This window comes from Strix uralensis, chromosome Z, assembly GCF_047716275.1.
Source record: "Strix uralensis isolate ZFMK-TIS-50842 chromosome Z, bStrUra1, whole genome shotgun sequence".
In the NCBI taxonomy this organism is placed as follows: Eukaryota; Metazoa; Chordata; class Aves; order Strigiformes; family Strigidae; genus Strix; species Strix uralensis.
This window is the reverse complement of record NC_134012.1, coordinates 30,660,583-30,676,436: the sequence shown is the minus strand read 5'-3', so window position 1 is coordinate 30,676,436 and position 15,854 is coordinate 30,660,583. Positions and strand designations below refer to the sequence as shown.

The following is a 15,854-nucleotide window of genomic DNA, read 5'->3' as shown; positions in this document are numbered from 1 at the left end:
AGGGCAGTCCCCAAGCTGCTATTGCATCTGAAGCTAAGCAATGCTTCAAGAAGCTGCCTCTGATTCTCTGACATCTACCTGATTTGCCATGTCAGCAAGGACATAACAAGCCTAGTGTGGATTTGTCTTAGCTGAATCCAGTGGCTACAAATGAGTATTTAAAGGTACAATACATAGATATTAAAGTAGAGGTGATGACAGAGATAGACTTGTTTTTCTCTTCCACAAGTAAAATCAACGGCAGCCCTGCTATTTAAAATCAGCTATCCTAGTGAAACAGAAGAGGTGTGAATGCTGTCTTTCTGGTCTCATAGCAGCACTATAGGTCCACTCCATGCTGGGGTAAATAGCTGCAACATGACACTGGAGAAGCAGCTCCCAGTCAAATCCAGAGCAAGTGCTATGAAGAAAACCTTAACATTACTGATAACAGTATTTTTTGTGAAACAGATAGAACTCTTCCAAGAGCAAGATAATTAGAAAAGTAGTTTCCATGTGAAGACCTTTCTTCAATCTTGTTAACATCTATCTTAGGAGAAAATGCAGCTCACAAGAACCGTGCTCTTTGAAAATAGTATGCCAAATCCTACCCAGTGCCCTTACTTCACTATCTGATGACTACCTAAGATGTAAAGTTGTTTCCTGTTGGGCATTTTTTCAAAACTGGCGCTGTAGAAGCTACTCCCAGTACACAGCATATTTGGAGTTGAATGAGGAATTTTTAGGCATTCCAGTAATACAAAGTAAAACAGGTAAGTGCCTGGCATAGAAAAGACTCATCCTCTGAGAAAAGTTACAATCACTGTTTCAAAATAATCAGTGCAGAAACCTAGCTGAGCTTCATTTTCACTTTTGCTTCCAAATTCCTCCTAAAGAAAATTCTGTTGAGTAATCAGTTCAAATGTAAAACTTCTTACTGTCATGTACTATAGCATCACTGTTCACGATTTTTTACCTGACTTACTTAAGGGGTTTTACATAGACTGTGCATTAAAATTCTCTTCTGTGACATAATGTTGATTTATTGTTGGTGTTGGGATTTTTTTTTTTTTTTTGGGGGGGGGGGTCAGTCTGTTCTTTGATTTAACTTCAACCTCTTACTGCTTTTGTGATATGAAATATCTTCCATATATTGCCATGCTGATGGGTACTTGTGGTAATTTCCAGTTTAATTTGTTGCAAAATTTGGAAATGAGATACAGGCAGATAATGATGTCTCCACCTGAAAGATGACTGTTTAGACATAAGATAGCATATACATCTTTTATTCAAATTCCCACAAGATGTTTGAATTCAAGCAACATTCCTGAGACTGGAACAGTTAATAAAGGCATTCTTAAACAAAAATTCCTTGAACAACAGTAAGTCCAAAAATAAAGTGTATCAAAGGCACTCAGATAACCTCTTCACAATGGTAAACCACATTTCATGATAGCATAGTTCTCAGTAACTTCAAGATATGGTATCTGAAGAGGCATAGCTTTCCGTTGCTGCAGTGCCAATAAATCCCCATAAGTTTACTGTTTATCCCAAAACTAAAGTGCTATAACTTTCCTTTGAAGTCCCCAAAAACAGATACAAAAAGTGCAAATTAAGGCATGTGATATGAAGAGTTTTCACAGACCCACACTCCCATTGTCTCTTGAAGCCGTGACAGTTGACAAGTATAAAGCCTCGGTTTGAGAGTTAAAATCATCTCCTTAAAGAAAGAAAATGGAATAGTATTATTTTTAAAATCTGCAATAATTTGGGCAAATAAATAGCCTGATTTTAACAACTGAGTGGTAAAGAGTGAAAGGCCTGACTTCATTGCATGTAAGCTTTTCTGGGCCATTCTGAAGTTACCATGGCTCCTTAAAGCTGTCATTAATTACAACAGGCATCCTGTTGCAATGTTTCCAGAGAGAAGTATTCTCTCTCTCTCTCTCTTATCTGTGATCCAAATTCTGAATTTGCTATTACATCAAAGCTATCACTGACTCTCAGCCATATAAATGAAATAAAAACCCTGAAATCTGGTTAGACAGCATCCATGGGAATGCTTGTCAGTAAAACCTGTGTATCTGAATAAAAGTTTGCAGAACTGGTACTTCAGTGATGAGTTCAAATGTGCTACAACTTCAGTGCTGATACAGCTTGAGCTGTAAATTAAAATGGTAATGTGAACAATCCTTGTTCCTGTAACCAGGGCCATGTGGGTCATTTCCAAGGCTCTCTGGTAAAGTATCTGTGGCTTTTGTGCTTCAAGTACCTACTCATCATGGAAAAAAGGTTCTTTCCAGTGTTTCTTAAAAATATATTATGCTGAGAAATATAAATGTTTGTCATATGACTTACTGCATGTTGCACAAAGATTTCGGTCATTAAATGAAGAAGTAAAACAAAACCACAAAAAGCAGCTACCTCTCCTTTAATTTCTTCATTTCAGTAAGTGCACAGAGGAGGCTAGGGCCTACAAAGTGAAAAAATTCTACAACAGTAATAAAAAAAGCCACAGGAAGCCACGCCATGCTCAGACAATATGCACTGGAATTATGTCCGGACATGTACCAACACTGTCCTCCAGATTGCTCCTTGCCTTGAGCTTTTGTTCATTTGCACATGGCATAATTCCACTGAAGTTTCACACCATCACATGAGAAATAAGAAAGGGCCTTTGACTACAGCAACGCTGATTTCTGAAGGGTGAAAGTGTTTTTCTGAAAGTGTTATTTTGACTGTAATATATACCGATGGCAGTGGATTGTATAGCTACTGATAAGATGCAAGCACTACAATCTGAGGTGATATGGGAATCAGTGAATTCATGCCCTCTCCATCCAATCCCTAGTTTTCATTTCACCTACAGAGGTTATTTTTTAAGCTGGTGACTTCTTGATGTATTTTTTTTTAGCAATGAGAAACATGGGTGGCTTCTCAAGTAAATCCTGTCCTTGAAACAGCCCAAAGTTGCCCACATGTCCAGAAACTGCTATGTATTTTTTCTTCAGGCTGCTCAGTCAGCTGCATCACAGTTTTACTCCAGCTTTGCTCCTTGGGGGAGAATCATGCATATTTCTGGAGCACATTAGGCAGCCTTGGGGCTTGCCTCAATAGGCTGTTACGGTCTGCTTGGACTCCAGCAATTACAGCTGAACCCAATGCCACCGTACCTAATACCTGCCACAGCCTCTCTCCTGACAATACATTAACCTATCAGACTTTTATTTATAGGTAACAAAACTGATTTATGTAAGTAGGTGTTTTAAGAGCTTTCTTATCATATTGCTTATAGTTTTCTATGATGGTTTCTTTTTTTCTTTTTTAGTACAGGACAGTTATATGCATCCTGACACTTTTTTAGGCATTATCTTACTTCTGCAACATGAAAAATTCCTGGATGTCTAGGAAAGTCACATACTTGTAAGATGATACGTGGCTCAGTGGATGATCTAATATTCCGGATAAATGAGGTATCATTGTTAAAACCTGTGGCCTGAGCCAAAAGTATAACACACTATTACCACAAAAATCTTGATGCCATCCAAAACAAACAGCTTTCTATGTGTATCTTACTCAGATGAGGCTACTAGAACTGCAGTTAGTATACAGAGGTGTATACCAAGCTATGTACGCAAGCTATCTGGAGTTCAGTGAAAGGGAACAAACATTTATAAATTTTTACATCACCTGTGAGAAATTCATAATGTTAGGTACTGCATTTTTTGAAAATTGAAGAAAAGTTGAATTTAAATTCAAAACTAGCCTCTATTTTGATGTAATATTATTTGAGTTGCCATCAATAAAGATTTTAGCTGTAAGAAAGAAAAAGGTATAAGCATAAATATAGAAAACCCTATGACTTACTGTTCTCCTCTTTCAGGTTAGGGTTCAGTTTTCTTTTCCTGTCTGTTAAAGTAAATATATGCAGATTTAGATTAAATATTCAACATATAAAATAGATTTTAAATTCAACAAACTTTTAGATCAAACTGAGCTTTAAGCACGTTTAAGTTTATTAACTCCTGCCAAATACATAAACTTCTCTACACTTCTTTTCTTTTACAAATTTTGAACTAAATTCTGAAGTCCTTAATAGCAAGAATTTCATTTCATGACAGTATATTTGTTTGAGTTTACTAGAGACTATTCATGTGCAAGAAAATACTAGAATAATAGCTTGTTTGTTTTATTATCTTTCCACTATTGCACTTGTAAACAAGAGAATAAACACTATTCGTAATAGTCCAGTACAACATACCACTTTAGTTATACAGCCTTAATGGAGATGGAAAGTAAAAGTTCTGTGTCATATGCTGTAGCTACAGTGTCTTTGTAGCCATGAAGAAAAATACCATTCAAACCATGTTTTTACAGCCCTTCTTACCCAAGCCAAAGCTTGTTTGTATTCTTTACAGAATAGTATCTGGTCAGATTAAAAAAATGTATCTTCCTATATACGTTGTCCCATGTAAGTAACAAGGTGAGGAAAATAAAACTCAACTCAAATGATCCAAGATCTCATTTTAGAACAGAGTGCATCTAGAAATAAAACATGACCAAAGTCACACAAGCATCCCTAGAGTTACTAAAATTTCCAAAAGGTTGTTCACAGGAAAAATAAAGAATAAGGGAAAAGATTCACTCTCTGAAGTAAAATGTACCTTTTTTGGGTTGCCCATTCTTGAATGATTTTCTCTTTTGAAAGATTATTAGTGCAGAGGGAAGGACAGCTACCATCACACACATGGGAATGATAAATAAGATCAGGGATTTTTGTCCGCTGTACTGTGTGCTCATTAAAGCTGTCAAAAACATGAAAAGAAAGTAAATTTATAACTTACAAAACAGACATCGTTTATGAATTTGGCAGTTCTGATTCTCCACTGTCTTGCTCTGACTGAACAAAAGATCCTTAAAATTTATCAATGTAGTGTTTTACACTCATTTTAGGAATACTGTATTCTGCAATATTACTAGATGAAGCTTTACAAAAAATTAGTTAAATCTCTCATTTGTATGGCATTTGAGTGAGCACTACTGCAATTTTTCTGTATCCCATTTGAAGAAAAATTAATTAGGAGTCTAGATCAGGGATGACACCCGTGCAAATTAAAGGATTTCCTCTGTACTGGCAGCCAAATAATGGGAGCTACCCTACAATTAAAATATAAAGAAAAACAACAGACTGGCTTGTTGGAGTGCAAGCTAGCTGAGGCTTCAAAGGTGTAAATAATACTGACTTGTTTCTTTTCCAATATTACACTGTTTTCTAGAACCAAAGTCCAGTGGTGGATCGGAGGACACGATGTATGTACAAATACTCCCTGTCTTGTACAAATTCAAGGTGATACAAACCTAAAGTGGAAAGGTGAGCTGAAGTTTCTCCATTTAGTTCTTTATTCCAGAACACACAGCTGTAGTTGTCACTCACATTTGGTTTGAATGTCAGGATGCTGGTGACATTGTAGAGGCCATCTGCGGTCAGCGTATAGGTGGTATTTACAGATCCACTGAGATTGAAGTTCTTCGCATTTTGCCAGGAAACCTCTGCCAGAGGAAAGCCTTCTGCCTGGCACATGAAAACAAACTTGTCTTCACCTGGTTTTCTCATTACTTGAGTGTTTATTTTCTTGTAGGGTGCTGCATAAGAAGAAGTTGACGAAAATTACTTTACGCAACAATAGCAATTTTCCCACTTGACTCTTCCTCCTTCCTTTTAATGCCATACTTTGCCTATGGCTGTATCTGAGGTATGCTTATTTGAAATTATGAAGGATGTTTTGTAGAACAATTCAATATTCATTGTTCAATCCTTGTCACACCTACTCCACTACTTTATACAAGGCAGCAGCTGACACTGAATTTATAATTCATCAATACAGAGGAAACAAGTGAAGTCTCATTGGACTCTGTTTTCACTTTTTGAATATGCTACTTCAAGACAAAGGCCATTTTTAATGTTTATTTTACCACAACTTATAAACAAGTGTGATATTTTCATCATATTAGAACAAAATTAACTTAGAATTTCTGTGAGGATAGTTCAGAGGAACCAATGTGGGTCTTAAAAATGGCTGTATCCATTTTTGCATTTTACAAAGCTCATTGTTTAAATGGCTGTGTGGGAAATGAATGCTGCCTTGTATCACATGGACATACTGCAGTTAGTGGGAAACACCAGAAGCCTTTCAAAGACTGGTCTATCATGCTATCCAGTAACATACACCTTTATTGCTAATGTCCATTTGGCCCCTTGCTCTGGGACCTGCAGTCTCTCAGGGAATTCCCAGTCACTTGGGTAGTTGCAGCAGTGCTCGTAAGTAAATTAAAGAACTTCTGAGAAACTTTTGGGAATGGCTAGAGGTGGCCCAACAGGGCAGGGTTTCAAATGAGAGGTGGGGTGTGGGGACACTGGAGAAGAGGGTGTGTGAAGAAGGAGAAGGGATGAAGGACAGAGGGGCACAGTTGCTCTCCCTCTCTGGCACAGGCTGCTCCAGGAGAAGCTCAGCTGGCTGTTGAACTGAAGACCAGCGAGCACTAAGACTACTGCTTTGGTTCACCTGGGAGCTGAGCACAGGGTCTTGGTGAGAGAATTAGCAACAAATTCCTCCAAATTAATCAATTTCTACAAGCCTGTAGGAATGTAGTAGAGATATCTCAATGAATACATACTTACATTCAATTCAGCCACTAACCTTTTACTTCCAAAGTAATGTACTTGTAGTCCACGCCTTGGTAGTCAATGAGACAAAGGTAAGATCCTGCATCTGTGATCTTCACGCTAGTGATCTGAAGGATAGCTCGTCCCAATTTCAGTTCACTGTGCAGAAGTGCTGCTCTTCCTATGTAATCGTGGTGTTGGGATGGAGGGAATGCTTTCCCATTGCGGAGTGTGTACACCTCTTTTGATTTTGACTGGCTCTGCCTTTTTTGCTCCCAAACAACAGTCAGGAGTCCTAGGTTTAACGAACCATTCACAGGGAATCTGCATTCCATGGTCACGTTGCTCCCATACTCCACAATGTATAGCTGTTGAGGAACTTCAACTGTAAATAAAGCTATGGCAGGGAAAGAAAACAGTTTCATTTGTTGTATTAAAATATGTTTTGGTTTTCTTTAAATTTGGGCAAAAAGGTGTCATGTAGTCAGGCGTATGGTTACTGATTTCACTAAAAGTTTTAAGGATTTTTTGTTCCTACTCACACTAATGTTTTTACCATGTCAGTAGTATTTATAGCAAATTATCTATATTCTGTATTGATTAAGAGTCTGAAAAACAAGGACAAAATGAGCAAGGATTTATTTTCACATTTTAGGAATAACTTAAGGCTGGGTCAGTGATAACACAGGGAGCACTTCTGTGAAACTATGATTGTATCTTATATGTCCTAAGATTCTCATAAAAGCAACAGTTAATTGTGGAAATAGTAAGTCTAATTTCATTATCCTTTACAAAGAGAAAATCACTTTTCTCTTTGTAAAGATTACACTGGATAAGCACTGGATAAGTGTAACTGAAAGAACTGCCATGTAGCAATTACAGTCCTCCACAAGCCTGGGACCGTGTGAGTATCATTTGATCTCATGCATCTTCTCAGATACATGTAACAGTATTACAGAAAGTATATCAAAGTAATCTTCTTAGCCATTCACCAAATCTGAAATTCATAGTTATGAATAGATCACCATTTTAAAGTGTACTTGATAGATGAGACTTATTCATGACACATCATTCAATATACCTTGTTACTGCTTTCTATATTGGATGTACCATATATTGATAGATTTAATTCAGAAGCACTTGGAAGTATTGATAGTGACACTCAAAAGAGAAGTTCATGCAAATGCTTATGCATTTCTTTTATTTCATGTGTTTGTGAAATACTTACAGGGAAGGCTTCAGTTCCCCTTAGTAATGTTTGTTTATTCACTTTAATACAACCATAATGAGGGAAAAAATAGTATGAAAAAGTGCCAGGCCGCTCCTGGGCTTTAGGCAGGCTGCTCCTGCTACAGGCATGGACAGGGGAATACATGTGGTTTTACTTGACTCTGCCTCACACTGAGGTTGTTCTGCTTTACAATGGGCTTAGGTTGCTTTGGCCATCTCCCCTCTCATAGCCACGCCTGCTAATGCGGGACACCTCAGCCGTCAATACCCTATGGTTTAAAGAAGCTCGATTGTGGAAAGCGGCAGGCATCTGTCCCGTGTGCAGTTAGTACACGGTGCCTTCTGTAAGACATTGCAAAGCAGAGGCTCCAGACATCACTGGCTATTCATGAAAGTATTGCTGGAGGTGCTGAAGCCCATGTACTGAGAGCGTAGTGGTATCTGCTGCATTGGTTCTGCTGGTGGAATTGAAATGTAGTTTCTCTCCCACCTGAAACCACAGAGAGCTGCAATTCCAGCAACAGCATTGTGAGGATCTGGAACATTTTCTCAGGTGGATCTGAAACAAAAGTAGGATTGCATCAGAACTTGCAACAACCACCTTCTGCTGAAGTAGATTAGAGCCATGCTAACCTTCAAAACCCGCAGCTAAAAATCAGCCAAAAACTCCCCAAAACACTAGGCTACCACTAGAAACAAAGAAAATCCTGATTCAACAACCTGTGCACACACACGGAATATGAACCACTGATGTGAGGCAATGAAGGGAAATAAAACATTTCCACAACTTCACCCGTGAGGCTTTCAGGATCTGTAGCTTGCAGGCAATCTTAAATAGTCTGACAGGGATGTGCTTTTACAACAACTTCACACTGAAACTTTACCCTGGAATAATAAAAGTCAATCGCAGCAGCTTCTCACATGTGAGAGAACTTCACAAACATGCCAAAGCAGACTTTTTTAACTGCCTGCACTAACACCTTATCTAGTTTACAAGATCGCTAACCCTGATTTTGTTTCAACTCTGCTTTGCATACTTTTTTGAGGATATTTACTGAGTTCTTTAACCTCAAGACCAGCAGATACCTGGAACACAGTGTTAAGTACTGAAAATCTTGGCGTGGGTAAACTAAAGTTTCCTTCAGAATGGATTAGATATGAAGACTTAATGCTGCTAATTCTTTCACTTTGCACGTGGCAGCGCCTGACGTGTACAAAGTATGTTGTATTACCGACAGTAAACCAACAGCCCTGAAATAATGCAAAAGGAGAAAGTCCGGTTTTAGAGTATCTTCCTGTTCCAGTAACAAGCAAACTATTATCTGTAGTTTTGTATACAGATCAACAGAACTGTAACAAACAAAGCAAAAAACAAAAACCAGGGACAACATTTATAAAACTAAAGAGAAAAGAAGGAATAATTACTTTGAATAAAGCATGATAACATATAGTATAATCTGAAAAATTAGAAAAGGAGATCCAGAAATAAGCATAAGGAAGTAAAGAAGAGAAGGAGCAATTTTAGAATTCCCCAGAGCTAGACCTACTGGAGAGGGTTTTTAATTTTACTTCCCCATTCATTTGTGGCTTAACTTAAAACATTCTGGCTCTGATTTTCTCAGATGCTGCGTTTCTCTGATTGCTTCCACCTTTCACCTCTCAGTACCTCACAAAGTCAGGCTCAAGCTTTAGCAAGGTTAGCAGCCAAAATTAGAGGACTTTTCCTGGAAATTTAAATCTTAATCTTTTGATGTCACAGCTAAAGGTGACATTTATGTCACCATAACGGTGGATATGCAAACTACAGTAAGCAGACTTATTACATGCAAATAAAAGCTAGTTATCTTTATCAGAGGACTGAGCTGCCGCTAATTAATGTGTGATAAAGCATAAATATTTTAGCTGTATGAGAAAGGAGCTAATAAAAACCATCAGCATCAGTACCTCCATTCCTTGAAGGCAGAAAAAAGATCCTCTACTGCCCTGACAGCTGGGTTAAATTTCACTCATTATGTAGCCACCAGTGTTTCAGAGTTAATACTATAAAGAAATTTACCATTCTCAATCTCCTGCTGTGTTCACATCTTCACACAACCTACCTAGAAGCAGGAGGACATAGAGGGAAGAACTGAATGAAGAATGGAACAGTATTTCACATCACTGTTAGATCCCTGGATTAGCCTCATTTGGGACATTTGAGGTGATCTACTCTCTTTTTATAGCTCGGAGTACATTGAGAAAGCAGAGCATGTATCTTGCATGACATGGGATGGGACTTTTTAAAATATACATATTACTGAGAATAAAAGGATAGAACTAAAATAAAACAATACACCATCAAAATCCCAGCAGGCAACAATCATAAATAAGAGTAAATCTTGCCTGACCAGATGGATTAGTATGAGAAGAGCATGACACATATCATAAATAAATAGAAAAACCTAAACAGGGAAACATTTTTGCTTGCGATATTGAAAGCAGAGTCATGGAATGCTTGTGGGATCCATATTAGAAGGATCAAGGATCTATCAGCAATGATCTGTATTAGAAGCCATCCTTCTTTATTTCTGTGATCTTACTAGTGGACATCAACCTGTTGTGCAACCTCAGTGCAATGTAACCAAACAACTTAATCATGTGGCTCTGCCAGGCATCCTGACACACTTCCATGAAGAAGGTCTACGCCAGCATCTGGAATGTGATTTCTTCTGAGCTTGCAGTACAAACCATTCATGCTGTTACAGGATAGCCCTCATTTTCTCCCTACCTTTTGTAAAACATATGCCATGATCTGCTATGCAATAGTCCTTGTACACAACTACCCTCACAAGTTCATGCATAGCAGTATCTTTTTTTTCCTTTAAGCAAAAGGCCATTTTTAAAGTGTATTCATCATCTGTCTGTTACCATTTCATAGGGATGTAACAAAGGAACACTGCACCGTGAATATCAGCACTTAGTGGTTCTGGCAGCAAAGTCAGAAATTGAAATTCACATCTGAGAACATGAGAAAGTCGCATGACATTTCAACAGCAATTCAGATCCTGTCAGTAAATGAATTTCCCAGACCAATCTGCAGAAGAAAAAGCAAGTTTTCACACAGTGCTGTGTGATTATGGAAATGAAGCTGAATAAACCTTTGAGGGTTGAGGTGATGAAAACCATAGCATCAGACATCTAAAAACTATCATGGCTTTTTATGACTTGTAATAGTTTCGATGAGGATGTAGGGCCCAAGACTAAAAATTTGAATGGGAACAATGAAAACAAAGGCATGACAATATGAATGGAATAAGGGAGGAATATAATCTTCTCTTTTTTATTTTACTTTAAGTACTAAGTTGAAGCATGTACTTAACTTTCTTTGGCCCAAAAGGAACATGTTCTGGTAAGTTTTCTTAGTGAATGCTGAGTGAAACCCAGAAGACAATGATAATAAATTGCTAAAATTCCCCCAAATGGTCTAAACAACACTATGTATAGTTTTTCTCCTTTGATTCAGTTGATCATGTCTATGACTTTAGTCCTGGCCCCAGCTCACATACCCACAGGGATTATAACACTCATCTCCCCCCGCAAAATGTAACTTTTGGCCAATGGATTGTACTATAAAATAAAATCTCAAAATTCTCCTGGTAAGGAGTGAGAAAGATATTTCTTTTCCCTCAGAAAATTTAGACTCAGCATTCCCATTTCAAACTGCATAAGCTGTACGCTCCAAGCCACAATATTGTTTTCAACATATTCAATTTTCAACATGAAGTATAGACTTCATTCAATTCTACAGACAGAAGTGAAGAGATGCTTGTCCTACAGAGCTATATAAGGCTGCTCTCAGAAGGTAAAAGTGGTGGCAAAAGGGGAACATCAAACTCCACTATATGCTTAAACCATGGAGCTCCTGAGCAAAAGCTGAGATACTTCTTTCAAGTAGCTGAGCTTTGTGTAGATCTCTTTGACGTGCATTTATTGTTATGGCTACTGGATCTTCTTTTTGGGGAACACTCGAGTTGTGAACCACAGTGAGTTGGCAAAGGAGGTTGGCACCAATCTGATCAGAAGTGTTAGGACTGATTTGACCTCAGTTAGTTAGAACTCCTACAATGTTGACAATATTGCAGAGTTTGCAAGAACATTTGTAAGAAAAGGGACATTGAAAACACAGATTATTTTGCAATCTACTCCTTGGAAATAAAGATTGAAACCCATATCTGGATAATGTGAACTGTGAGTTCAATTCTATTCCTTCCATACATGTAGCTGAAAGATTGTAGTGCTCTTCTTAAATAAAAGGAGCATCTTAGTATAGGACCTTAATACAAGACCCTCTGGCACCACCTTTGGTTAGTAGCCTTGCTATGATTGTACCTGGCCATGGCAGAGAGGTTGGACTAGGTGAGGTTCCTTTCAACTCAAACCATTCTATGATTCTATGATTCTATGACTGATTGCTGCCAACACAAGGATAACAAAGAATGCTGTGCCAGATGAATCTTCTTTATGTTGTCCACTAAATGAACATAAACAGAGGCACAGTCACTGATTTGGGGACCTTATAGTCTAACAAATCATGGATAACCCTTTCCTGGAAACATCATTTCAGTTCTTAAAATATTTGTATTCCAGTGAATGGATGATTAAGAACAGTAAACACATTTAGCATTTACATAATGATGCTTAGTAGCAGTAAGCAAGGAGAGTTTTGTAGACCAAGAGCATATCTTCCGCTAGAATAATCAGAACTGTTGGAAAACCTAAACAAGCTTCCAAACATAACAGCTCTTCTCCAGGTTTAAAGCAGAAGTCAAACATACATAGAAGTCCAAGTAATCACAAAATCCAAAAAAAAGGGTTAAAGGACTGAGGAGAGGGTACTTGGTCCTTTTAAAGTTAAGTAGGTATTGTAGGCAGACCCTTGTTTGTATTTTATTTCCCTGCAGACCACATTAGCATCTTGACAGCACTTATGATGTGATCATGCTCAGTTTTAGCAGGTATAACACAGGTGTTCTTACAAAGTTCCTGGAAGAAAGCAGGGACATTGTACTCCACAGCTGGAATTTGGAAGGAGGGTGGCAACATCACCAGACAAGGTATTGCAGGTGATCTGAAAGACTGGTGAGAAATCCTGAGCTGACAGACTTTGTTACAGATTTGAAACAGCAAACCTGCAATTGATTTGTTCATTCCTACATTCAGCATTTTTGTGCTGCTGCTGACATACTCTATAACATCACAGAGATCAGCTCAGATCACTCTTTTCCTATTCCCTTTCCCCCTACAGCTTTTGTATTTTTGTACTGCAAAGGCAGTGCCTGCACAAAGCACAAATCAGTGCCCTCTGGAAATATCACAGAAAGAGAAACTCATCTGAAAAACAGAAGCAATCAAGCTGTGTTAACATGGCATCCTACTTAGCTCCATTTGGCCAAATGAAAGAAAGCATCAGAGCAATACCAAGCTAATGTGACTGTACTGCTTCTCACCCTAAGCTAGTTTGTTTTGGGGTAACTCAGATCTTCCTGTATGAAACTGAGTTTTATGCTCACTTTGTTGGAAAACAGACTATCTTCTCATACACATGTACACTACAAAAGATTGAGGGGCTCCAGTCACTGTTTGCTTTCTTTAACTTTCTCTGTTACTGAAAGTCCTTTGTCTTCTGTTCATCTTGCGGTTGCAAAAGCTTCCTTCCCACGCTCTCATGTGTACAAAAAGACAGAACCTTTTCAACCTCCTCATTAAATGATTGAACTGATTTTCCTTTCAGTGATGGATCCAGTTTAAAAAAAAAAAAGTTTAAAAAAAAAAAGTTTAAAAATCCTGGGTGAGAAAATAAACAACAGAAAAAGCAGCATTAGATCCTCATACAAACTACATCTGTTCTATATCTCACCATCAGAGAGAAGGTACTTTGTTTCCATTTCAGGGATTTCATAAAAAGAACTAGCAATGCATATTAACATTTGTTCAAAGTCCGTCTCAGTATGTTCCGTGGATGTAGTTTTCTGTCCCCTTTCTCTACAACCCACCTCATCCACACACTCTCACCTGCTGTCCCTTCTCTGCTGTTGCACGCTTATTGCAGTCCCTTGTTGTCCACCTCATTATGCAATCTACTGTTGGGTTTATCGCTTTATATCTGATGTTCACATCACCTGTGACAGCCTATTTGCATTGTTTTGGTCTGCTCTCCATGTCACTTCGGCTTTCAGGTGAAGAGATGTCCTTTCTCACTTCCTTCTTTGCTTACCCTTGGTGTGAATTTTCACTATCCCTGCATCATGTAATTGTCACCTGTTGTATCTTTTTCACTGTCACTTTTTTTGTTCAATGACAAATACAATAATTCTAATACAACTTCAAATAAATGCTCTTTTCTCATAGATGATAAGATTTGGTTGAAATTTTGTTACAGAAAATGTCATTACATTTAAAATGCAGCTGTGTAGAGAACACACGCCTTTCAGTTCTTAGCACTTTGGCATGAGGTGCTGCGAATTTTCTTTCATATCTCCAGCTTCTACAGAAAGATATACTTTTCAGAGAAGCACAAGAAATTCTCCTCTTCCTAGCCTGTGCTCCTCCTGCAAATGCAGAAAGTCCCCTGACTTGCTGTACAATCAAAACAACCTATCATTTGCAGGTAGGGGTTTAATAACAACTGAAAGAAAGTAAGCAGGAACATATAGATACAAATATATAGAGATTTTTTTTCTCCATATAACTCTTGCCTGAAATTCAGAAGGAAAGCTTTACAAACAGCAACATCCCAATGCATAAGCTGAAGAGGCTCGCTAGCACCACTCTTTTGCCTTCACCTATGACAGAAGAATGAGTTGCAAGACAGGTTCTAAAACTTTATTCCCCAGGGTTTGAGGTTATATGGACATGTGTTTTAGAATCTGGGACTTAGCCCATTTCTGGTTCAGAATCAGAGTCCACTCCCTACAAATAATTTGAAAATAAGCTTAAGCGAATCTTGAGAATATAGGAAAAAATCTGCAACCCATCAGTCAGAAATACAGTAAATATCAATTTGCATTTTAGCAGTGTTATACTCACATCAGATCTTTATGCAGTCATTGGAAGAATCAGGTTCATATAACAGCTAAGATTTTCAAAGTTTTAAAAAGTAGCTCTATCCTATTTGCATGGTAGCAGAAACTATCCAACTCTCATGATCAGTTTAAAACATACACCGATAGCACAGCTTGTAGGCTGACCTTATTCAGGCTTTATGTCACAGAGTGACTGACTGTGTTAAAAGGAAGCCACCAAGTTTCTTAGGAATTTGTAAGCAGTTCCAGTTTCATTTTGATGTTTCATGATGAACATACTCTGAGTTCAGTGCTCTGCATTGCTGAGAATGTGCATCCAAACAAGTTTATTCAAAGCATTCTGTAAAATTTATGTACTCAAATTCTGCTTTTAATTACACCCATCATTTTTTGCTGGATTTATAGCCATTTAAAGCAGTATACAGCCTTGGCATCTGAACTTGCATTTACTAAGACTGTTCTGCATTCATGAAACTATCAAGTTACGTTTTCTTAATTTTTCATTAGAATATTTTTACAAGAATTCCTCGTGAGATTACCTAACATTTGCAACACACATTTCATGTTAATTTTCATTTATATACATATTATTTAAAAAAAAAATCACAATTATCACAAATCCACTGGTTGCATCTCTGCCATTTTGCTGGTCAGCCCATGCTTGGATGATGCACCATGGATACATGTCACTCAAGGACATTGAAGTTACTTTTTTGGCCAAAAGGGAAAAGGGACACACATTCTGCATGCTGCTCCATGAAAAGCCCTGCAGATCAACAGCAATTATTCTATTTTTATTATTAGTTATTCTTTAATGTAATTGTTATAGTCAAACACTGTTGCCCATCAAGGTTGTGAATCTCCATCCTTGCAAATTTACCACACTTGACAAGACAAAGCCTGGGCAATTAGATTTAAGG

The 15,854-nt window shown here is 37.9% G+C and overlaps 1 protein-coding gene across 1 annotated transcript; it reads right to left on the bottom strand.

The window, feature by feature from the left end:
- Positions 1-1,244: 1,244 nt before the first annotated feature.
- LOC141938172 (programmed cell death 1 ligand 2-like) lies at positions 1,245-8,418 on the bottom strand. Its single transcript, XM_074856782.1, has 6 exons — positions 8,364-8,418; positions 6,678-7,040; positions 5,338-5,622; positions 4,644-4,784; positions 3,847-3,888; positions 1,245-1,699 (listed from the first exon to the last, which is right to left on the bottom strand). The coding sequence occupies exons 1-6, from the start codon at positions 8,416-8,418 to the stop codon at positions 1,617-1,619; spliced, it is 969 nt and encodes a 322-aa protein (XP_074712883.1). The 3' UTR covers positions 1,245-1,616.
- Positions 8,419-15,854: the final 7,436 nt, after the last annotated feature.

Bases quoted from the DNA above. Each gene is read 5' to 3' on its own strand.
- LOC141938172 (XM_074856782.1), bottom strand. From the start codon at position 8,418: ATGTTCCAGATCCTCACAATGCTGTTGCTGGAATTGCAGCTCTCTGTG. The intron at 4,785-5,337 runs GTTTGTATCACC...TGTTTTTGACAG, and splicing joins AGCTCACCTTTCCACTTTAG to CTTTAATGAGCACACAGTAC. The intron at 1,700-3,846 runs GTAAGTCATAGG...TCTTTCTTTAAG, and splicing joins TAACCTGAAAGAGGAGAACA to GAGATGATTTTAACTCTCAA.